The 23,536-nt window shown below is 36.9% G+C and overlaps 4 protein-coding genes across 5 annotated transcripts; 3 read left to right on the top strand and 1 right to left on the bottom strand.

Moving 5' to 3' along the window:
• The first annotated feature begins 1,789 nt into the window (after positions 1 to 1,789).
• On the top strand, positions 1,790 to 4,218 carry LOC116003720 (mitochondrial intermembrane space import and assembly protein 40 homolog). The gene is made up of 4 exons (XM_031243632.1): positions 1,790 to 1,950; positions 2,666 to 2,700; positions 2,800 to 2,925; positions 3,606 to 4,218. The coding sequence occupies exons 1-4, from the start codon at positions 1,818 to 1,820 to the stop codon at positions 3,801 to 3,803; spliced, it is 492 nt and encodes a 163-aa protein (XP_031099492.1). The 5' UTR covers positions 1,790 to 1,817; the 3' UTR covers positions 3,804 to 4,218.
• Positions 4,219 to 4,406: 188 nt separating this feature from the next.
• Positions 4,407 to 6,846, bottom strand: LOC116003719 (G patch domain and ankyrin repeat-containing protein 1 homolog). Of its 2 annotated transcripts, none has more exons than XM_031243630.1 (4): positions 6,544 to 6,843; positions 6,416 to 6,469; positions 5,329 to 5,445; positions 4,407 to 4,767 (listed from the first exon to the last, which is right to left on the bottom strand). In XM_031243630.1, the coding sequence occupies exons 1-4, from the start codon at positions 6,757 to 6,759 to the stop codon at positions 4,639 to 4,641; spliced, it is 516 nt and encodes a 171-aa protein (XP_031099490.1). In that variant the 5' UTR covers positions 6,760 to 6,843; the 3' UTR covers positions 4,407 to 4,638. The 2 variants fall into 2 exon arrangements, with proteins under 2 accessions (XP_031099490.1, XP_031099491.1); XM_031243631.1 differs by lacking the exon at positions 4,407 to 4,767 and adding an exon at positions 4,863 to 5,093 and having other exon boundaries at positions 6,544 to 6,846.
• A 5,719-nt stretch (positions 6,847 to 12,565) lies between these two features.
• LOC116003738 (60S ribosomal protein L17-2-like) lies at positions 12,566 to 14,722 on the top strand. The gene is made up of 7 exons (XM_031243652.1): positions 12,566 to 12,675; positions 12,768 to 12,804; positions 12,973 to 13,013; positions 13,785 to 14,015; positions 14,100 to 14,202; positions 14,291 to 14,358; positions 14,447 to 14,722. The coding sequence occupies exons 1-7, from the start codon at positions 12,673 to 12,675 to the stop codon at positions 14,486 to 14,488; spliced, it is 525 nt and encodes a 174-aa protein (XP_031099512.1). The 5' UTR covers positions 12,566 to 12,672; the 3' UTR covers positions 14,489 to 14,722.
• A 3,336-nt stretch (positions 14,723 to 18,058) lies between these two features.
• On the top strand, positions 18,059 to 18,700 carry LOC116004802 (NAC domain-containing protein 96-like). Its single transcript, XM_031244972.1, has one exon. The coding sequence runs from the start codon at positions 18,059 to 18,061 to the stop codon at positions 18,698 to 18,700; it is 642 nt and encodes a 213-aa protein (XP_031100832.1).
• Positions 18,701 to 23,536: the final 4,836 nt, after the last annotated feature.

The following is a 23,536-nucleotide window of genomic DNA, read 5'->3' on the forward strand; positions in this document are numbered from 1 at the left end:
CAAAAAAAAAAAAAAAAAGAGTCAACTAAGGTTGTCATACCAGTTAAAAATTTAAAAAAAAAAAAAAAAGAAAAGAAAAGAAAAAGATGAATATGATGAATTATTGTTGTTGTTGTTATTGACACTTGGACAATGAATAATGATATCTTTGGAAAATATAAAAAATTAAATAAAAAGAAAAGACATGTAAATTCTAAATTAAAATTTCATCTCATCAATTTTTTTACTAATAACATATTGATTATTTGTAAGAAGGGTAATACTTGTGTGAGATCGTCTCACAAGTCTCAATTTGTGAGACGGATCAAATATTTGATTGATGGATCAGATCTTTGACCTCTTTAATAAAAAATATGACCTATTTTACGGATTGAGACCCATGAAACGGTTTCACACAAGTCTTTGCCTTGTAAGAAAATTTTAATTATATGAATTGAGTTTGAGAATTTAATTAAAACTTTTTAAAATTTGAGATTTTTTTTAGTAAAAAATTTGATGGTTTAATTATTAATACTTATTAATAGTTGAAGGGTTTATTTGATCATTTTCTTTACGTAAATAAGTAAAATATATTTTATTTCAACAAATATATTTTTTAATTTTAGGTGTCACAGTTGTGTGAGACCGTCTCACTAATACATATCCGTGAGACGGATTGGGTCGATATGAAAATGTAGTACTTATACTGAAAAATGTAATACTAATTAAAAATAAAGTGTTTATCCTTACATTTTTCAACAAGAGTGTTCCTTTTGAGTACTACTGGCTCTGTTACAATATAATATCATTTTTCAACAAGAGTGTTCCTTTTGAGTACTACTGGCTCTGTTACAATATAATATCCGAGTCAACAGTTACCTCCACTGAGGCTCGAAACAGGCTCGAACCCACTCTCATCATCCATGTGGGAGTGTAAACCAGGACACCAGGTGCCACTAGGCCACAAGGTCTTATAAGTAACAAACAAGTGTTTATTACTTATAAGAGAAAATGTAATATTTTTGAGAAAAAATGTAATATTTTAAAATCAAAATATAAAAGTATTACATTCTTTTTCAAAAGTGATGGTTTTGTTGGGATTGGGGGGCGCTAGGCCTAAAAGAATGCGTGCAATACTCGCCTCAAACATGGGTGCCTTATATATAGTGTAGAGGGCATTCTGTATTGTTGCTTCACATGACTTTCTTTAAGGGCATTCGGATTGTTGCTTCCGCTGAGGCTCGAACCCACCTCCTTCCACATGGGGGTACAACCAGGTGTCACTAACCACAAGGTCATTACCACCACTTAAATGATCATTCATTAGTTTACAACCTCCCTCGTGAATCGTGATCTAGTGGTATGTGATCCTATCCTTTAATCATACATAAGGGTTCGATTCCTAGCAATAACATTATTAGTTCTATTCCTCTATTAGGAGAGCTTGGGCCGATATCGATCTTTGTATGCACTCTGTTGGGCTAGTTCTTCGGATAATAATAATACCATTTTCTTACCCCACTATGTACTTATATACCGAATTTATAGCATAATTTTTGTTTTGGTAAATTCGGGTTTATAGCATCATTGGTTGTAAGTTGTAACACTTTCTCATATAAGTAATAAACATTTTATTATTTATTACTCCGTAATATTTATAAGTATTACATTTTCATATTGACTCAACCATCTAGAAAAATGATATTTGAGCAGATCTTGGTAGCTTGGAAAATAAGTTTTAAATATCATTCTTTGAGAAATGAGAATAAGAATAAAAATCATAGAAATAAAAACTCCGGAAATCATGATTCAAAGATTTGAAACCCAAACTGCATACTATGGGTCAAGTGCAGAGCCAGAGCGAGAGCGAGCGGGGAGATGCCGCCTCCGTGAATCAAACTCGTTCCACCGCTACCGCACCCTCGCCCCAGTCCCCTTCGCCGCAGCCTTCCCTTGATTCTTTAATTGCCGGTCGGTGCCATCCTGTTTTCCAATTTCTTGTTTTCCTTTGTTAGAACTTAGAAGCACTAATTCTTGCAATTCCAATTTCTTGCCTCAATACTACCCAAATCTTGTGACTACCCATTGTTACTTTCGAAGATTTTAACTTTGACTGAATTTTGTTTTGTGCCGATATCAGTATGCCTTGTGATAGACTTTTTCTTCACTTCTTGAATTTATATGTGTGTGTTTTTTTTTTTTTTTTTTTTTTTATAAATTTTATTGTTAACTTTATTCTAAGGAGTTTGAGCAATGTGATATTCTGTAATAGGAAGGATAAAGCAGGAAATTAATTGATGCAATAAAATTCCACATATTATGGCCTGTTATCATGGTGTGTTAGAGAACTTGAGATTGGAAATGAGATTCCCACTAAACAGTTTAAGGCATAATTTTCCACATTTTAGGGTTTCTCCACTTTTGCAGTAAACTTTCTCATCCTCATGCTTTAAAGTCTTTAAGACAACATTTTTAATGTCACTGTGCAATTAATATTACTCCATAAGATGTTAATAAGCGTAGAGATCAGTGTTCTGAATAATCATGAAATTGCTTGTGTGAAGACTTGATTTGGTTTTGTGTGAAAAAATTCATGATAATTGCCGGCTATTTCAAAGCTGAACCTTGAGGCTTCTTAGAGGTTAAAAGAATTATACTCATACGATATTCTCCTTTCCCCTTGCAGAAGCTGCAGCATATGGTGCAGAAGATGAGAACGAGGTTGGTTCAAGTCTCTTTTTTATATATATGTGCTTGATAATTTAATGTTCAATTATTTAGGCCCTCAAAAATGACTTGACTACATGTGTAATTGTATAGTCTCTTGATGAGCAAGCTCAGAAAGCCTTGGACTGCCCTTGCATTGCTCATTTGCGGAATGGCGCCTGTGGTACACAGTTCTCTAGTGCTTTCCTCTGTTTCCTCAAAAGCACGGCAGAAGAAAAGGTAATTAGGTCAAAAGTTTCTTCCTGTTCATTTTAGTTAATCTCTTTCAGTTTCCATTTTATTTCTTCGTGGCATTTGTGATTGATTCTTATGTTCAAAATGCCCCTTCACTGCAAAGCCTATTAAGATGCCCTCTTGTTTGTAGTATAGAGGCTAAAATGTGTCCTTTTGGAGGCTTGATTTTATTTGAGAATATTGAATGTTTTGCGAGTATTTAATGGTTTATTCCCTTGTCAAGCATGGATATTGTTGAAAAACAAAGGGTTATGTCTGTCTGTAGGGTTGTGTCTGTTTATGAATAGGTGATTAATTAAGAGTTATGTGTCTCTTTGTTCTCAAAAAAAAAAAAAAAAAAAAAGAGTTATGTGTCTCTATACATATGTTTGATGTTTCTTCATTAGAAGCATAGAATTATAGAAATATATTGTAACCTTTCAGTATTCTAATACATTAATACATTGTCCCATTCTTTGATTCTTCATCTTTGCTTCCACCTAACTGGCAGGTGGTTGTTATTCTCCATTGGCAGGCCTTTCAATCTTTGGCACAAATAATCAGTTTTTCGTGTTTTTTTTTTTTTTTTGGGTGGAGCCTAGGAATAAAAAAGATGGGGGATCGGAAAGGAAATGGACTTCGAGTATGTTGCGATAAAATCTAACTGCCGTTATTTCCTATTACAGGGCTCGGATTGTGTCCACCCTTTTGTGGCTCTGCAGAACTGTATAAAGGCAAACCCTGGTGCATTCTCAAAGGACATCCTTGATGATGATGAAGCCAACAAAGAAGAGGCCAGGAAAGAAGAAACGCCACCACAACAATATAAAATCATTCCTCCAATTTGGTCAGCAGAATCAAAAGGCAAAAAACACAAGTCATAGGGATATTCTCCGTCTTTGCTCCTTCTGGCACTAGGGTTCCCATTCCTAGCTATCGAACTCCAGATATAGTAGAGATAGTTTTTCAGCTTCTGACCATTGATATTCTCTTACAACACGTTTGGTTCGCGGAATAAGCCTGGAAAGGAATAACCCTGGCCGATAAATTATCTGATTTGACCTTTCGACTTCCATAGGATTATTTTCTGAAAAATATATATTTCCCCTCCACATGTTAGTTAATGGAGTTTATAGAAGAAGAATGTTTTGATGATGTTTAAGAGGGTTTTAATTTAAATACCAGAGTTTCTAAGGATAAGAGAACCATTACTTCTGAAATTTTGTTAAAACACTGTGAATATTTAAGTAACACAATCAACTGAGGATGTGAACATGAAAAAATGGGTTACTTGTTTTACAAATAGTGTGCTAGTTGATATTTCTATAATTTTGGAGCTAGCTGATGAATTAGTAGTTGTTGTTCTTGTTTCTTTAGTACCTTCAGTAGTTCCTATACCCGTGATGCTCCTTGGATTATTTACAAGCGGTATTCAAGCTCTTATTTTTGCAACTTTAGCCGCGGCTTATATAGGTGAATCCATGGAGGGCCATCATTGAAATAGTCTTTTCATTTTTTAGCTTAGCCCCGTCCGTGTGTCTGAAGATAATTAGTTCACTTAGGGAATGGGGGAAATATACAACTATGCCATAGACGACCTAGAGTAATAGCAAACTATTGCTTTAATTCTTATGAATTGTAGCACAACAATTCCATTCATGGCTATTGCACTAAACATATCAGAATCAAGTCTTCATAATTGGTGATGAAATATATGAATCAAACATTATCTGGCCAAAATTCTCTGTAGAATTCCCTCACTAGTTCCTTCTCTTGCAACTGCTTCTCAAACTCCAGTATTTTCTTCATCTTTTTAGAAACAGCTTTTGTTTTCTTTTTCACCGGCAACTGAAAGACAACAAAAAAACAAAAAACATCATTAGTATTATTCCGTGCCAGACCAGGCCTGGTTTTATATACATCAACTGATAAAAACATGCAAATTGCCTAAGAGAAATAAGTATTAATAAAAATTGTGTCACTTAAAACAACCAACAAAATACTTCCCTCATTGACACCCAACAACCTAATGATCACAAGTGACAAGACTATTTCATCAACACTTCATCAATCACCATCGGATCCATCTTTTACAGAAATCAACTCCCTCACGGTCCAAATTACATAAAGGGCAGAGTGAAAATGGTAGAGGGAGCATGGGATATCTTCACTTGCTGGCATTAGAAAAGAGCAATAGATTATCCCCTAGTTCCCACAGGCCACAACTAGAGGATAAAAGTTCTTTCCATATCCAATTCAATATTCTTGTACACAAATCATGTTTTCAAAAACTCTGATAAAAGCTCTCATAGATGATGATGATGATAAAAACTGCTACAACTATTAGAGAAAAAAATTAATTAACTAAAGATTTCACTATAATTTTCTGAAAGGCAAAAAGCAGCTTACTTTAACTTCCTTCCCAGCTTTTTCACTCTTTGTATGCTCACTTGTCTTCTTTCCTTTATCTGCTCCCAACCCCCGCTTATTCCTCTTTACACATCCTTCTACAGGCTCCAGCCTGCCCTGTTAGCACAAAACTATAAGCACATTGCAAAATGATTCTTTCCTTCCAGTTAGGAAGCACATTATTTAAACACAGACAAGAATTGAAGTGGCAAAATAAGTTGCCACAAAAAACCAGTAAATAAATTTATTTTGTTTTCAAGATAAGCTTAAGGTTTCATACTCCCAGAGTTACTCCCCTTACACACAACCCTGGAGTTTTCCTCTGCCAAAAAATTTGAACTTAAGTGTCATAAACAATTAAGAAATCTCATTGAATAACAGGACTGTGTGTGCCTATGAACCTCAAAGAGAGTAAGAAAAAGATAAGTCCATTTTCAGGAAACATGAAATAAATAGGACAGCTTGCAGGATGGGAAAATCAGTAAAAAGAAAGTCTAAAATGCCTCTTTCTGTTTAATGTGACTGCATTAGTTTAGATGGAGAGAAAAACATTTAGAAGGATTAACACTTAACAGCATCAATGTACTGTCTAAAGTATAGCTCCTTAAGAGCCAAAGTATTATTGATATAAAGGTGTGTAGACAGCATAAAGTTATAGGCCTTCTTCAGCGCACCATTTGGCACAATTTTGTGAATTAGATATGTTACTCCATACTTATCAAACACTCCATAATTAAAAGTATAAAACATGAACTCCTAAGCTTCACCTTACAAAATAGCCGGAAATACATACAAGAACCAACCAGAAACATGCAAATGGTAACAAAAGAATGCTAAAAAGGTGATCCTCTTAATTTCCATCTCAAAAACTCCAGAAATGCAAGCACGGGGTTGTCACTAACCTTCAATTTTAAGAAAATTTTACAACAATTCAAGTGCTAAGCAACACAGCGCCAGTGAAAAAGAAAACCTAAATTTAGAGAAAAGTAGCTGCAATACCGGATTTTGAACCATACAATTGATAACACTAAAGAGAAACAGAAATTGACATATCAAAACTTAAATGAATGGCGGAAATTTAACCAACCTGTTCGGAAATACCGAGTCCAGTTCCTTCTTTCCAACCATGCTTCTTTAGCAACTGCAAAACAAGGCTTCACGGTGAGCAAGACATTTAAAACCTAGGGTTTGAGGCATGGGGAGAGAGATGCAAACCTGAAAGCCAATATTAGAGGAATTGATCGGGATTGAGGTTGATGCAGCCATGCTGGAACTACTACGGCTATAATGATCATCCATAGCTCCGGCGCCCAAACCCCTAGCCGTCGTCGGAGCGGCGGCGCCCTCATAGCCGTCCAAACCCATAGCCGCCAAATCAGTTGAGCTCTTATTACTACTGCCAAAACCCTTTGCTTTCCTCTCCAATATCATATACTCCGAATCATTCGATCCGATGACGATTTGCAATTTCAGACAAAAGACGGAGGAGGTAGAGGAATAACGTTAATGGTGAATTCACCAACGATTTTGCGGTAAATTGCACTTTTGCTCCAAAAGAAGGAGTAAAATACATTTTGACCCTAAACTTGCCAACTTAGCACTTAACCCCTCGTAAATTTTCCTCTCTTTCCCCAATCCATTTGGAATAATGGATAACATATTTCTCTAAATAGTCAATAAAAATACTTTTAACAAACATTACTTTATAACCCAATGGTAAAATAATATTATATTATGTATGCTATTGTATGTATAATATAAATTGGTAGTATTGTTTCCATATTCACATATAGTAACGTAATAATATAATAATTTGTTATTTAAACAATCATTCTGCTAAACCTAAAGTTGTAAGCTTCCAACATATTTCTACCTTTGTGCTCTCCTATTTACACTGAATAGCAATAACATCAACTTACACCGAGATTGTTGGTCGTAAACTTCATCCTAAACTCATATTGAATCACATCAAGATTAGAGTGCTCCGTGTCGTTAGCTTTCTAGAGACAAGAGGTTTTGAAACAATAAAATCTATAGAGTGTGTAGGCCATGATGTAGATGCATTTTCTTTTTTTACTATAATCTTAATATTTTGTACTTCAAAAATTTAAGTTTATGCATATGGTTTCTATACAACATTTTTTTACACTACAATTTCAGGGAACTTTTTTACATATGCATATTCCTGAAATGTTTGTTCAAAAGTGGTTGAAGAAATTTAAAGAAGATGGAGTTTATCGAATTAATAAAATTTTGGTGGTTTATAATTTGTATAGAAACAAAACTACTACTAACAGGTATATGCTCCAGTTTTGTGTTAAAACCACTATGGATTTAAGCAATCTAAATATTAATAAATTCATATATATATATATATATATATATATATATATATATGTATGTGTGTGTGTGACAGAGTAATCAGGCTAGCAGCACCCGACCCGGAAACACTGGCAGGACCCAGAGGCAAGGCAACGGACGTTCAACCAACCGTTCAACACCTCACTCCTCAGCATCAATGCGCAACGGTCCAACTCCTCAGCATTGATGATCAACGTTCAGCTCCTCAGCATTGATGACCAACGTTAAGCTCCTCAGACGTTCAGCTCCTCAGCATTGACAGCATTGATGACTAACGTTCAGCAGCCTTAATGCTCCATTACTGAGCTGAACAAAATAAAAGGCTCACAAAAACACTTGTAGAGGCACGACACTTTTTAATAGACAAAACTACACTGAACTCATCTTGTACACTGAGCCCTGCTCTCAATACTGTACTCAAATACTCAAACACTGTATCAACATTACATTCAAATAATATACTGGTAACACATTATTACCGTCATTGGTGCTCTCGCTGACAGCCGAGATCAGATCTCAGGCTAAAATCACAAAATCACAAAACCACTCAGTTCATCTCGTCACTATCAATGGCATTTGGATCCAGCAGCTCGCATACACCTAGTCAGGTGAACAAGGGTCACCCCTCGGGTGATCTTCGTGAGCAGCTCAACAGTAACCGCGGAGGTGACCTTCGCAGCCAACTCAACAACAATAACCGCAGAGAAGGTGACATACGTAGCCAACTCAACAACAACCATGGTGGTGGCCGCACTCCCCTCCCAGCGACTGCTGCTCCCCTCCCAGCGACTACTGCTCCCGCCCAAGCGGTGGACTTTCAGGCAGCAGCACAGGTCATCCAACAGGCGGCGGCGACAATGGCCCAGCTAGTCGCAGGAATGCAAGGCCAGACTCTACCACCACTGCCCCCTCTGGAGGAGGAAGTGCAATCTCCGAGGCGAGACTGAACTCAACGACAGGAAGGCGGACCTTAGTCAATTTCCAAATCTGCTCGAGAACGACCGACGGCTTCTAGATCTGTCCGAGATCGGCTAGGGGTGCAAGGATCCTCCAATAGAGGTCCCCGTCAACAAGCAAGGCAATAACCAAGCGACCGCCCAGGGAAAGGATGGGCGAATCTGGTGGGCTGGCTCCGCGTCACTCCACTAGACACAGAACACCACAAGAAGACCTGGTTGAAAGGCTCCAAATGCAGATAGACGACTTGGAGAAGAAAGTAGAAGCAAGAAAACACTCACCAGAACCGGAGGTAAGAATGGTTGCCCCATTCTCTTCTGACATAATGGAAGTTCCTCTTCCAAAAGACTTTCGACTACCCACAATCAAGGCCTACACTGGCACTTCTGACCCGCGTACCCATATGACAAGATACAAGGCAGCCATGGTAATGATTGGGGCAAGCGATGCCATCATGTGCAGAGCGTTCTTGTCCACTTTGGACGGAACGGCTCAAGATTGGTTTAACACAATCCTGGACGGATCAATTCAAACTTTTGCAGAGCTATCCAAGAGTTTCTTATCCTATTTCTCAGGAAGTATACAACATAAGAAACCATTCTCACATCTTGGCGGGGTAAAGCAGGATAAGGGGGAAAGCCTACGAGACTTCTTAAGCAAATGGAAAAAAGAAGTCAACAGCGTATATGACTTCGACTCGAAGGCAGCAATTCTCATCTTCATCCAAGCACTAAGGTCAGGCGATTTCCACAAACAACTAAACGCCCACCACCTACGCTCTTATGAGGAACTCATGAGAACGGCCAACCAGTACGCAGACGCAGAGGAGGCTAACAGGAGAAAAAATGATGAGGAGGAAGGACGAAAGAGTGGGCGACTTGATAAAGCTGGTCCGCCCAGCCAGGCACCACGACCAAACCAACCACCCTCAACGAAGGGAAGAGATGAGCGACCTCGTCTCGCCTTACCGCGGCACTTAACACCGCTTACTCTCCCGATTAGCGTGATTCTAAGTCACGCTGAGGAAATGAGAATGTTGCATTTTCCCTCAGAGTGTATGGCAGTTTCTACGGGCGAGGACCAAACTAAGTACTGTCTATTCCACCGGCAGGTTGGACATGATACTGACGAGTGTCATACTTTAAAAGGACAAATAGAGGAACTGGTGCAGAGAGGATATTTTACCCAATTCGTTGAGTATCCGGGACAGTACCAGCATCAAAAAAGCCTACCCGACAATGTGTGGCGAAAGGAAGAAGCTCATGAGCTTTCAGCTTCCAACACCAAGAAGAGGAGGTGCGACCTGGACGTGGAAGCAAGAAACAATGAGCTAGAGGAAAAGTCCGCGCAACGCAAAAAACATGTAATTCGCTGATGGTCCGTCAAAAACTCTCCATTTTGGCCGAGGTCAGTACTCGGCCAATCTCGTGCTCAGGGCGTCAAAAAAAGAAACACACACACACACACACACAAAATTTTAGACACGTCGTTACTCCCAAACCACCTCAACCACTCTCGTTGGCTAGGGAGTGGGGGGGACTAGTGATAGGATAATCGGATACCCGACCCGGAACCACGTTCAAGACCCAAAGTTCAACACTTCAGACTTGTAAGCAGTGACGTTACCTAGTGAACGCTGCTCCCATCCAAGGAGTGGACTTTCAAAACCCAAAGTTCGACACTTCAGTCTTGTAAGCAATGGCGTTGCCCAATGAACGCTGCTCCCATCCAAGTAGTGGACTTACAAGCAGTGGCGTTACCGAGTGAACGCGGCTCCCATCCAGGACGTGGACTTCCAAGCAATGGCACTTCCTCCTCAAGTGCGTCCGCCTCCTTCACTTGTGCGTTCACCTCTTGTAAGTAGTGGCGTTACCTAGTGAACGCTGCTCCCATCCAAGGAGTGGACTTACAAGCAGCGTTACCGAGTGAACGCTGCTCACATCCAAGGAGTGGACTTACAAGCAGCGTTACCGAGTGAACGCGGCTCCCATCCAAGCCGTGGACTTCCAAGCAACAGAGTCACCTCATCAAGTGGGTGTCACATCATCAAGTGGCGCTGCTCCTCAAGCAGCGTCATCTCATCAAGCGGGCGTCACCTCATCAAGTGGCGCTGATCCTCAAGCAGCGTCACCTCATCAAGTGCACTCACACGCCTCCTGCACTTGTGCACTCGCATCCTCCACTGGTGCATCCGTCTGCTCAAGTGCGTCTATTGCCTCCACTGGTGCATCCGCCTCCTACACTTGTACATCTGTCTCCTTCACTTGTGCGTTCACCTACATAAGCAAAAGGACTCAGTAGTTGGTCATGGTTTGCCCTGATCAATTTTGTTAAAAAACAAAATAATAATAAAAAATCTAAGCTCTAAACCCTTAAGGCCAGCACGAGATCTGATCTCGCTAACTACCTGACGGGAGAGCTGACCTTTGACTGAACTTACGGATGGTCGAAGTGAACTCACGCAAGAGCCCTGAGCAAAACACCGCACTCTAGTCCCTTAGGGCCGGCACGAGATCCGATCTCGCTAGCTACCTAACGGGAGAGCTGACCTTTGACTGAACCTATGGATGGTCGAAGTGAACTCACACAAGAGTCCTGAAAAAAAAATCAACGGTGTGACCTCGACATCGTGACCTCGGCCCAGCGCCGAGGTATGGTCACGTACCGTGACCCCGGCCTGGCGCCGAGGTCACGCCGCGACGTGACCTCAGCCCGTGCCGAAGTCACAGCTACGTGACCCCGGCACGGTGCTGGCCAAGGTCACGCCCGTGACCTCGGCCCAGCGCCGAGGTCATGTAACCTAGGCCCCGTTCAACTTCTCAGCATTGATGACCAACGTTCAGCTCCTCAGACGTTCAGCTCCTCAGCATTGACCCTTAGCATTGATGAACAACGTTCAGCTCCTCAGACGTTCAACTCCTTAGCATTGATGACCAACGTTCAACAGCCTTAATGCTCCATTACTGAGCTGAACAAAATAAAAGGCTCACAAAAACACTTGTAGAGGCACGACACTTTTTACTAGACAAAACTACATTGAACTCATCTTGTACACTGAGCCCTGCTCTCAATACTGTACTCAAATACTCAAACACTGTATCAACATTACATTCAAATAATATAACGGTAACACATTATTACCGTTAGTGTGTGTGTGTGGGTGTGTGTGTATGCGCGCGCTCACAGTCAAATTACTTATAAAACGGTTACAAAGTACTTCATTTTCTATATCTGCATACATTTTATTCTTCCATTTTATTTGTATTATTTGTATTAGCATTCTCTTCGACAGTTAAGTATGGAGTCAAATCTTCTTTCTACATCTGATTTATCTCTTAGGACAAGAAAAACATCCATACACCTTCGGCTAATACGTTGTTATTTTTCTAGAGAATATCAACGAATACCATTGAACCACCAAACTCTAGAGTGCTTATTTTGTTTTAAGGTATTACAAGTTATTTATTTTAACTTCGGATCCAATGATTCTGGAACAAAATAAGCACTCCATAATTTGGAGGTTCAATGGTGTGCGTTGGTATTCTCTAGAAATAAGCGTATAGGAAAAGAGAAATACAAGTAATAATACACTATACATGTGAACGGATAATTTTATCCCTTCATTTGACCTCAACTTAACCAAAATTTGACTAAAGGACCAACATTGGAAAGAATTTGAAAGTCAAGGAACTTAAATTGTCCAAATGTCGGAGACTAATTTTAAAAATCAACATAGTTGGAGTACCATTGCTGTAATTAACTCGTCTGGGATATTATGATTGTTAAAATATTTGGATTTTTCTCAAAACCCAAAAAATGAAACGGAGTAGCAAAATAAAGAGTGCTAAGCCCAATCTTTTTATGGGCTGGAGCAATGGGCCATGTGGTAACGTAAAACCTAGGGTTTTGTTGACGCAGCCTGCATCTACAAGACTACAAAACCCTTGTGCAACATCCTGCGCTGAATCCCTTTGGCAGAGAGGAGAGCCGACCTAAGCACTTCCTGGAAGAGGATCATCAACAGCCATGGTTTCTTACTGTTACTTCATTCTTTGTCCATTGTCTTTTTATTCAACATGATATGATTTGAAGGTCCCAAGCTTAAATCTATTATCTTTCAGGTGAAGTACTCAAGAGAGCCCGACAATCCCACAAAATGTAAGCAATCGGTATTCCATTTAAGCTAATTTTCTGCTCATGCGTTCTTTTGGTCTGTTTGATTAAGCGAAAATCTGCTTTAAAAAAAATATTTTTAGCATCTGGGATTTAGGATTTACTGTTAATGCTCGATTTTACTATTGTTAACTTCATATCTCCTGATTACAGCCTGCAAAGCCAGGGGTTCTGATCTTAGAGTTCATTTTAAGGTACTTTTTAATCTTCTGTTCTATTTAAAACTTCGATTTCTAAGTTTTGGTTTTCAATTCCGATGGGTTTTCTTGCACTTGATAGCTTGATATATGGGTTTAATTATCTTTTTATGTAAGAAAGTTTAGGACTTTGTATGATTAGCTTGGATTCATGACTAGAGATGCTTGTTTATAACTTGCACTTGTTTGGTAGGATAAACTGATGAAAACAGTAGGGCTTCTTGCTTTGACTGTTCTCTTGTAGATGTTAGGGACATAAATTGGCAGTGTTATTGGCTAGGTTTTGTAATCTATTACCTGGTCTGGTTTGACATACATCTTTGTAAATGCATTGATGGAAGTAAGGTATTGTGTGTAATGGCCTTGTGCTACACATTCACTTGGCTTGAAACAGATTTGCAAAGGTTATTTTTGGTAAGGCTGGGCAATTATGCTTTTTTTTTTTCTTAAGCTGAAAAGTTTCCAACAATCATCTTCATATATCATGTATTTATTCTTGTTACCCTTTTTGGGTGACAAGGGAAACCAGCAGTCACTACCTCTAGGTGTGTACTGTGTAAACCCTACCTTGTGACCTGCAAAGGACTGTAAACCAGCCTAGGTTGCCCATAGCTGACTAGCTCAAACCAAGAGGGTTGGGATTTGAACTCGTGACCTTGTGGTTACAAGTCTTGTCTTATCACAATTCATGAATGATTTACTTGTTAAACCAGATTCCAACTATCATTGTGCAATTTGACGTATGTTCTATCTCCTCCTTATGTTCAGAACACAAGGGAAACAGCGCATGCTATCAGGAAGCTGCCTTTAACAAAGGCTAAAAGGTACTTGGAGGATGTTTTGGCCCACAAGCAAGCCATTCCCTTCACTCGCTTCTGCAGAGGTGTTGGAAGAACTGCTCAGGCAAAGAACAGGCATCCAAATGGACAAGGACGTTGGCCTGTGAAATCAGCTAGGTTTATTCTGGATTTGCTCAAGAATGCTGAGAGCAATGCTGAAGTATGACCAATTTCCTCTATATACTTTTTTGTCTAATATTCTTTTATGATACTTTGCTCATGGTTTTATGGGTTCATCTTTTAGGTTAAAGGCTTGGATGTGGATACACTTTTCATATCCCACATTCAGGTAAACCAAGCTCAGAAGCAACGACGCCGCACATACCGTGCTCATGGAAGAATTAACCGTATGTATCATATATCCCATCTCCGTTTTACTTGATTTCATGTCTATTCACTCCTGCACAATTAATGGGAACATTTATTCCTTTACAGCCTATATGTCATCCCCCTGCCATATCGAGTTAATTTTGTCTGAAAAAGAAGAGCCTGTCAAGAAGGAGGTGAAGTCATAGAAAACTAGACAAAAATATTGTATTATTTCTTCATTTTGCTGTAAATTACTCACTAAATTATTGCCTCTTTTTTCAGCCTGAATCACAATTGGCCACCAGCAAGCCTAGGAAGGCTTAAGGCATCTGTGCTCTCTTCACTTGTCAGTAATATATTGAACCAGTGATTTACAAGCCTTCAAGAATTGAACGATTCTGATACTATCTTTTGCTTCCTTGTGTTTGGACACTAGTTTATTTGCAGCAGTATGAACAAGTTTTGTTTTAGGAGATATATTTCCTTTGCTGTATTGTTTGATACTCTCTGAGCTTTTCCTTTTTTGATAGTAGTTTTTTTGGGTCATTATGCTGTTTATCTATCTTCTCATAATCATCTTTCTCCGTTATCAAGCACAAGGTTATCAACCTGGTAACCAGTGTCACTATTTTGGGTATTGGTGGTGTTGCCTTATTTACATTTGTAGTTAAATTGATTGTCTCCTAATCATGAGAAAAACAATGCTAACATAGGCATGAAATGATATATCTCATGCAAAATTGAGCAGAAATTCAAAATAAAAAAAAAGAAATATTAATTGAATTTTACATTAAAAAAAATTAAAATCAAGAGAACATTCATACAATGTGATGTGATATATGCATATATAACAAAGTAAGGTCAGCCAGATAGTTTATCAATCTGTCCTATATTCAAAAGTACACTATCTTTCATTCTCTATTCTCCACTCTACCTTATATGCTTTCAAAATCTCTTTCAATGATGCCCATTCACTTGTCTTCTTCCACAATCCTGTGTGTGTGTATATATATTAATTCCCTGGGTTCAACTCAGACTCCAGTTTGGCATCAAACAATCGAAGATTTGGTTTTTCTCTGCCTTTCCTTTCTTTTTCTTCACATTTTTCCCTCTGGAAATCTCTCCTCCTTTGGCCTCAAACACCATACGGCTACTCTGCTGTGTATCGAAATCTCTGTCCTTTGGAATTCCAGCTCCTTCAATTAATGCTTGAAGCCTCCTCTCCTCTTTAACTTTGACTTGTAATTGCATCTCCATTTGTAATCTCATCCCCCCTCTTTAATGCATATCTTCAACCTTTTCTACTTGATAAATTGACTCCTTCAAAAAGGTAGAGTAGGATGGGATTTCAACCTTTGACCTTAAAGTGATAGTATAAGGCTTCTAAACAATCCACCTATATTAATTATTGGTTATTAAATTGATCTTCATGCTTTACTCCTTTTCTTCCACTAAATCTTAGACCCTGTTTGGTAAATGGCTTGCTGATGATATTATCTGATTAGGTTAGATGGTATAATTAATTGATAATATTAGTTGATTGTAGAAAAGTGTTTGGTAAATTAGCTGTTAGCTGATAGTTGTTTGGTATAATTTCTTTTCCTAAAAGACTAATTGAAAAGGTTGCTTTGAGTAGTCTTTTGAAATTTAGTATTTTGGAGTTACAAAAAGCTTATTAAGCAAACATTTATATCGATTTTTTAAACAAGTCAAATAACTAATAAAGGTCAAATAGGTCAAAATTGTCTGATGGACTAATTATTTACCAAACAAGGCTTTAATCTTCAAGAAATCTTCATGCAACTTGTCGTGCTTCTTGCTTCATTCGAATTTCTTCAACTTTCACACAGTAATTCTTTGAAATATTTTCCTTTGGTCTTCTTGACACAAAAACAAACTTAGGCATAAAATAATAACACTAATAAAAATAAAATTGAGGGTTCTAAAATTTTCAATACATTTTGACATATCAAAATCTATTACAATTAATAATAATAATAATAATAATAATAATAATAACAACAACAACAGCAACAACAACAACTTCGTCATACATCACAACGTAACACATCTGCATTATATTCGTTTCCTAATAATAACTTCGTCATACACACAACACATCTGCATTAACTTCGTCAAACAGCATCTAGAAGGTTGGAATATAATGGTTGACAACGGCCTTTCCTGGGATGTCTAAAACTAAAAGGTATCGTTTTGAAGAAGAAGACTAGGTCCTGGTAAATAATCAGCTTATCAATCAATTTTGACTTATTTGACCACTATTAATTGTTTGGTTAATAAGTTTTTTGTAACTCCAAAATGCTAAAATTCAAAAGGCTACTCAAAGCAGCCTTTTCAATTAGCTTTTTGAGAAAATAAATTATACCAAACAGCTATCAGCTAATAGCTAATTTATCAAATAACTTTCTACAATCAGCTAATATTATCAACAAATCATACCTTCTAACCCAAACAGGGCCTAAGGTTGGTTGCTGTGAAACACAAACGAACAAACCATTCCTACACTTGAAGACAGAAAGAAATTAATATTTATAATTGATGATGTGTGTTAGAGGAATAAACATGTGGTTCAAATTTTTTTAGGCAATTCCTGATATGATGTTGGATATGAACAAACAACTTAGGGTGTGTTTGGTTGGTGAGTTTAGGCATAAGGAATGAATATAAAAGTGATTGCTTGTGTTTGGTTGATAGGTTTTGTGAATGCTACTATGGGTTTGGAATACCCCATTAATGACAAAACCCATACCCTTATTAAATAAGGGGTTTTATCTCCCTTCCTCATTTCTTTCCCAACTATTAATAATTATTCTCATTCCACCCAACTATACCAAACATGCTAAATACTTCACCAAAACCCATTACCATTACCAAGTATTTGATATTCAATCCGATTCTGATTTTCATGTGCGAACCAAACGCACCCTAAGTATTGCATGCTAAAGAAGAAGAAAAAAAATTGGCAATGATTTTCGACATAACTTTAATTTATTGTTTAAAAACTTATCAAGATATATTTAAATTTTACACCGTACATCCCACGGGCAAAAGACTAATAATAATAAGAAAAAATTACAGTTTTTATAAGTTATAGGATAACTGTAGAATTCATTCTTGAGTATTAGTAATGCTATTTTTTGTCTATCTTTAGGTAGGATTAAGAAATAATTTTTAAAAAAATAAAATTTCCATCGAGACCTTGACTTTGCGGCAATATTTCCTACTACTACTCAGAGTAAGACTCTAATCATAATATCATATCCCTTAAACCTATATAATAACAGTTAAGGGTGTGGATTCACTTCTCATATCCCACATTCAGGTAAACCAAGCTCAGAAGCAACGACGCCACACATACCGTGCTCATGGAAGAATTAACCGTATGTATCATATGTCCCATCTCCAATTTACTTCATTGTATGTCTATTCAGTAATCAGTACTCTTGCACAATTAATTGGATTCCTTTGCAGCCTGCTTTATGTCATCCTCCTGTCATATCAAGTTAATTTTGATTTTGGCATTGTTTTGTTAAATGACTGGTATGATTAGTTAATAAGTAGAAAGATATGTGGTAAATTGTTGATAGTTGTTTGGTATAATTTTTTCTCTCAAAAAGCTAAATTGAATATTTCGGAGTTACAAAAAGCTTATTAACCAAATATTTATATTAATTTTTTAACCAAGTTTAACAAATAATAGTGGTCATATAAACCAAAATTGGTTAATATGCTAATTATTTACCAAAAAGGCCTTTGTCCGAAAGAAAGAGTCTGTCAAGAAGGAGGTGAAGCCATAGAAAACTAGACAAAATATTTCTTTATTTTGCTGTAAATTATTGCTTCTTTTTGCAGCCTGAATCACGATTAGCTTAGATGGATGTTTGCCAGTATTTGAATATCCCATGGGGCTATCACTTTCGTCCTGGAGACGATGAGTTGGTTAAATATCTGTACCAATATGAGGCGGGGGGGCCTGAACCTTCTGAAGAGCTGATTCGTAAAGAGGATATCTTTGGTGACAAAGAACCATGGGAGTTATTTCGATGTAATTCTGGTGAGAAAGTGCAGTATTTCTTCACTCAATTGAAGATGAAGGCAAAGAAGTCCATGGAGGGATCGAGGTTTGAGCGTACGGTGGGAAAGAAGGTCAACGGGAAGAGACCTGGGACCTGGCATGGGCAAGATAAAGGAAGCCCTGTTTTGGTCAATTCAAATGGTGCGCTACTGGGCTATAAGCGCAGTTTCCTTTACAAAAACGAGAATGAGAAGGACCACCATAAGAAGTGGCTACTGAAAGAATTTTATTTGTGTGAGGACTTGATAAAAATTCTGAGTGAAAAATATCCAACTAGTTTTTCCCAGAGAAAAAGTTTTGTTTTGTGTGCGCTGAGAAAGAAGGAAGATGAAGAAACTAATACGAGGAGCAGGATGGAAGGCGTTGGAGTCGAGATGGCATTAGAATTCTTAGAGGACGATACGAGTGAGGCAATGAGACCTCTGACGGAATCCAGATGATCGACAATACGAGGTTCTCGATCGGCCACCAAATATTCCAGTTGAGATTTATGTCTTTGCCACCGTACAATAGGTAATGTTTTGATGTTGTAACTTGCAATTGTTGTTGAAGAGGCTATTTTTGGTAATTAATTTCGTTGGTCATGGAGTCAAAAAATCCTGTAAATCATAGGATGAGAAATCTCTAAGGAACGTTTAATTCACGGAATCTTGACTTATTCCACCGTGGACTGCCTGGACAAGGGTTTGATGCCTGCCTGCAAGTTTTAAAGTGAGAACCTTTCCACTTGATAGAAGAAATGGTAAATTTGAGGATGTCCTGGGCCAGATGTGTCATTATTCTTATTTCCACCTTCGCACCTTCTTTTTGATTACCTCAGAAAGGTAACATGAGATTTGAAGAATGTAATATTACCTAATGTATTTAGTTTAGATTTTGAAATATAATATTATTTTTGTTTGCCAAAGACTTTGTGGTCTAGTGGCACTCGGTGTCCCATACTACATTGTAACAGAGTCAGTAGTACTCAAAAATAAAATATTATTTGTGTTTAGTTTGAATTTTGAGATATAATATTATCTTAGTTATAATTTATTCTTTCCGTCCCATTTTACTTATCATTTTCGTCCATCTTTTCAAAAATAAACATCATGTTATGGATTTACTTATCATTTTCGTCCATCTTTTCAAAAATAAACATCATGTTATGGAAAAAAAGATATAAGGTGGATGTCCAAGGAGAGAATTGAACTCAAGACTACTTGGTGCAAAATAGAAATCATACCAGCTGTGCTATGGACTACTTGGTGCAAAATAGAAATCATACCAGCTGTGCTATGGGCGCTATTGATATTACTTACGTGCAGTAAGTGTGCTATGGGCGCTATTGATATTACTTACGTGCAGTAAGTGTGCTATGGGCGCTATTGATATTACTTACGTGCAGTAAGTGTGCTATGGGCGCTATTGATATTAATTACGTGCAGTAAGTATTAGACATAAAGTCTCAACATGCATTCAATCACTCAAGATCCAAACAGAGATGACTCATGGTAGTGGGATTCGAACACGCGACCTCTAGTGTATACTAAACTCTTTCAGAGATTGACACGCCAACTTTGCTAGCCTAAACAATTGTCTTAATCTTGTATAAACTATATTTCTTTATTACATATCCTGATAAACCCACATCCCCTTTGGTGTACATTATATCCAATCATAGATACTACATTGTAACCGAGTCAGTAGTACTCAAAAAAATATCCAATCATAGATGAATACAAGAGATCCTCTCTCCTTAGTACATTATATTTCTGGTCTCACTATTACTATTATCATTTTATTATTAGTATTATTATTATCAGTATATTAGTATTATAAATACTATAGTTCCGATCAAATTCACAACACATTATCAGCACGAATTGCTCCACCCATATCCAAACACCTATATCCACCTTCGTCCGCACTAGATCCGGTAACCTCTAAGCAAGGGAATATTCAGAATACTAGTCGTTGGAATATGATATCGGAGGTTTCGACCATACTCCGATGAGGTTTGCCTTATCATGTTTTAATATGATAAAATATTTGCATATGTATATATATACATGTGAGTTATTGCATATGTATAATTATTGTCTTACTTGTGATATTTTATGACTAGTAGAATACGTGAATTTATTTATCTTAGATTAAAATTTCGTGAATTTCATTTAGAGCTTTAAACTAAATTAGCATTTTTATATAATTCTGAAAAGAAAAAAAATGATATTTAATGATGAATATAACTTTATTTATCATCATGTAGAAATATAAGTACATCATCTATTTCCTGAGGTTCTAACTCAAGAATGTCATAAAATGGTAAAACCTGTGATGAACTCACAGGAAGAGTGGAAAATTCTATCGAGTCCATATACATTCTCTTTTTGAAAATGTTTGTATTACATTTGACTCTGAGTTTATTTGTTGCCTCATCCAACTTCAAGTTTGGATCTTGTAGCAACATTTTCTTCTTATCTTCCAACTCCTTCATTATTCTTTTTACCTCGGCTTCCTCCTTGATCTCATCAAATTCCTACAAAACAATTCCCAATTTGTTATTTCTCCTTCAATGATATTGAATTGAGAAATAGACAGAAATTACATGAACATTTTTATATAACCTTTCCAAAGTTAGGAATTTCCGTTGAGGCCAGTATGAAATTCCTAATTACCTACATCTTCCCTTAAGGGTCGACTGCCCAATTCGTAGTTTATTTGCAGCTTGAGCTGTATTCAGATGAAAATATCTTGAAAGCTCTTCTAAACTTATTGATGCAGGATTACGATGTGTCCTTTTTCTTTTTCTAATTAATATATTCTTATTTCTATTTGCTACATCTATCGTAGCAGTAGGGTTATTTTCTTCTACCAATATGGTAGTACTTGGACCTACAGCTTTTACAGCTGTAATACCTGCATTACAAAACTATTTGTTAGCATCACTCTTATATATTTAGATGTGAATTATTAAACCCTTACTGATAGTCTTGTTAACTTCTGATGAACTACCTGTACACAAAAGAGGTTCACTATCCCTTAATGGTGATAAATATACCTCATCCCAAAAGGAATGATTAATAAATGTAGAATAGTGAGAAGGAGATGAGGTTGAAGGACTTGACATTTTGAAAAATGAGAAAGATTTAAGATCTAGAATGAGGAAAGTTTAAAAATGAATAGAAGTGTAGTAAACTGAAAGGCAAAGCCGAAGGTTTAAATTTATATTGAATGTCAATCAATTTGAATAGATGAAGCAATACTGTCAAAGACAATTACGATTTCCAGTAAATTCATCAAAAAGTAAACAGTATATGGTCGGGGTATTGTTCATAATAACGACGTATTACGGTTGAAAATCTTGATTTGATATCTCTGTGTTATATACATTTGTGACAAATCAAATTGTCTATTTGATCTTATTTTCTATGGCATGATGAGAATATGATCTATATCTAATCATCCAATTGATGATTAAATTTTGAGAGCATGAAGAATTATGGCTCGCATATTAGATATCATCATTTCATATATTATATGGTGAGTGCCATGAATATTATGTGATAATTGTTTCTGTGTCACAATCTGCTCTCTTATGTGGTTATTTGGCATAATAAATATTTGTTGTATGCCATAAGATTTATACCATATACATACATTTTAAGTTACTTTGATATGCTATCATATCATATCATGGGGTAATATAGATAACTATGCTCATCTTTAGTGCATACTATTTCCAAAAATCATATGGAGAAAATTGAATATGATTCATGATATTTGATGTGATATATGATTTTTTTGCTTGAAAGAAACAAATGAATATATCATCACTCTTGATGAATGAGGAATTTGTCACTACAATATATGGTAGTGCAAAAAATGATTGAAGGCCCCGGAAGAGCCAATATATTATTGCCTGGAGGAACAAAATTGATGATTGATAATGCATTGTTCTCTCCAAAGTCTCACATAAACCTACTAATTTTCAAGGATATTCGAAATAACGGATATCATGTGGAAACTATAAAAGAAGGAAATGAAGAACTCCTTCATATTACAAAGGCAATATCGGGAATGAAATATGCGATGGAAAAATTCCATGCTCTTCCATCTGCATTATATTGCACAAGAATAAGTGCTATTGAAGCCAATCTTATCGTAAACGAAAGGTTTACTGATTCAAATGATTTTAAGATTTGGCATGATCGATTGAGAAAAACAATCGAGAATACAAATGGCCATACCTTGAGGAAATAGAAAATATTCTGAGGAAATGAATTCTCCTGTTCTGAATGTTCCCAAGGGAAATTGATTATAAGGCCATTACCAATCAAAGTTGGTATTGAATCACCTATATAATTTATGAAGATCATTTCACGGCATTAGGGGGGGTATGAACCCCTAATTATTTTGAAAATTTGAATGCCGGGAAATTTTATGAAAGGATCTTCAAGGTGATATATGTGGACATATACATCCACATTATGGACTATTTAAATACCTTATGATGCGACAACTAGATGGTATCATGTATTTAAATACTTTATGGTCCTAATTGATGCGACAATTAGATGGTCGCATGTATGATTATTATCATCTCGTAATTTGCGAGATTGCTTGCGCAGATAATAAAGTTGCAAGCAAATTTTCCTGACCATCCAATTGATTAATCAGGATGGATAATGCTAGAAAATTTACATCCCAAGCTTTTGATAATATCATTTGGGATTGCCTGAACTGAAGGTTCAGTAGATTATTAACTCCTGCCAAAATAGATATCTATTGATATATCTATTAATGATATCTATAAGAGGCATTCATCGAAGAGACGATATACCAGTGGTGCACCAAATAATTATAATACTGGGATGCGGAGCGACCAGATTTGAATGTTGATGAGAAATATCCATCATCTGGTTGATTTTGAAATTGCCATGAACATTATGAATATGTGAGAAAGTTGGTCGTAGCCTTTTTAGGTACAAGCAAATACCCGGAGTATTCCGGGGTTATCGATCCACAGGGAAGCGGGGTATCAAGCACTAGTTACTAATTAATTCATGAGAAGCTATTCCTACGTTAACAATGGGTATTTATCTAAAATTATGTAAACAAAATAAATGAAGCAAGGCAAACGGACTTTTATATACAAGAGATTAAGAGCGGGATTTTTGGGGGTCAAAGTGTTTAATCACCTAGTGCCAATCTAAAGTGAAATAATCATTTGGGTTCAACAAGTGTGGATGATTGCAATCTAAAAGGGAAAGATTACTCTCGTAATTCAATCC

This window comes from Ipomoea triloba, chromosome 14 (genome assembly GCF_003576645.1).
Source record: "Ipomoea triloba cultivar NCNSP0323 chromosome 14, ASM357664v1".
Classification (NCBI taxonomy): Eukaryota; Viridiplantae; Streptophyta; class Magnoliopsida; order Solanales; family Convolvulaceae; genus Ipomoea; species Ipomoea triloba.

What these genes read in the sequence shown, in the direction of transcription:
- LOC116003719 (XM_031243630.1), bottom strand. Translation starts at nt 6,759, where the DNA reads ATGATATTGGAGAGGAAAGCAAAGGGTTTTGGCAGTAGTAATAAGAGC. An exon ending in CCTCTAATATTGGCTTTCAG is followed by an intron (nt 6,470 to 6,543) that starts GTTTGCATCTCT and finishes CTTGTTTTGCAG; the next exon opens with TTGCTAAAGAAGCATGGTTG. An exon ending in AAGCTGGGAAGGAAGTTAAA is followed by an intron (nt 4,768 to 5,328) that starts GTAAGCTGCTTT and finishes GTTGTCTTTCAG; the next exon opens with TTGCCGGTGAAAAAGAAAAC.
- LOC116003738 (XM_031243652.1), top strand. An exon ending in ATGCTGAGAGCAATGCTGAA is followed by an intron (nt 14,016 to 14,099) that starts GTATGACCAATT and finishes TTCATCTTTTAG; the next exon opens with GTTAAAGGCTTGGATGTGGA. An exon ending in TGCTCATGGAAGAATTAACC is followed by an intron (nt 14,203 to 14,290) that starts GTATGTATCATA and finishes ATTCCTTTACAG; the next exon opens with CCTATATGTCATCCCCCTGC.
- LOC116004802 (XM_031244972.1), top strand. Translation starts at nt 18,059, where the DNA reads ATGGATGTTTGCCAGTATTTGAATATCCCATGGGGCTATCACTTTCGT.
- LOC116003720 (XM_031243632.1), top strand. Translation starts at nt 1,818, where the DNA reads ATGGGTCAAGTGCAGAGCCAGAGCGAGAGCGAGCGGGGAGATGCCGCC. An exon ending in CCTTGATTCTTTAATTGCCG is followed by an intron (nt 1,951 to 2,665) that starts GTCGGTGCCATC and finishes TTCCCCTTGCAG; the next exon opens with AAGCTGCAGCATATGGTGCA. An exon ending in AAAGCACGGCAGAAGAAAAG is followed by an intron (nt 2,926 to 3,605) that starts GTAATTAGGTCA and finishes TTCCTATTACAG; the next exon opens with GGCTCGGATTGTGTCCACCC.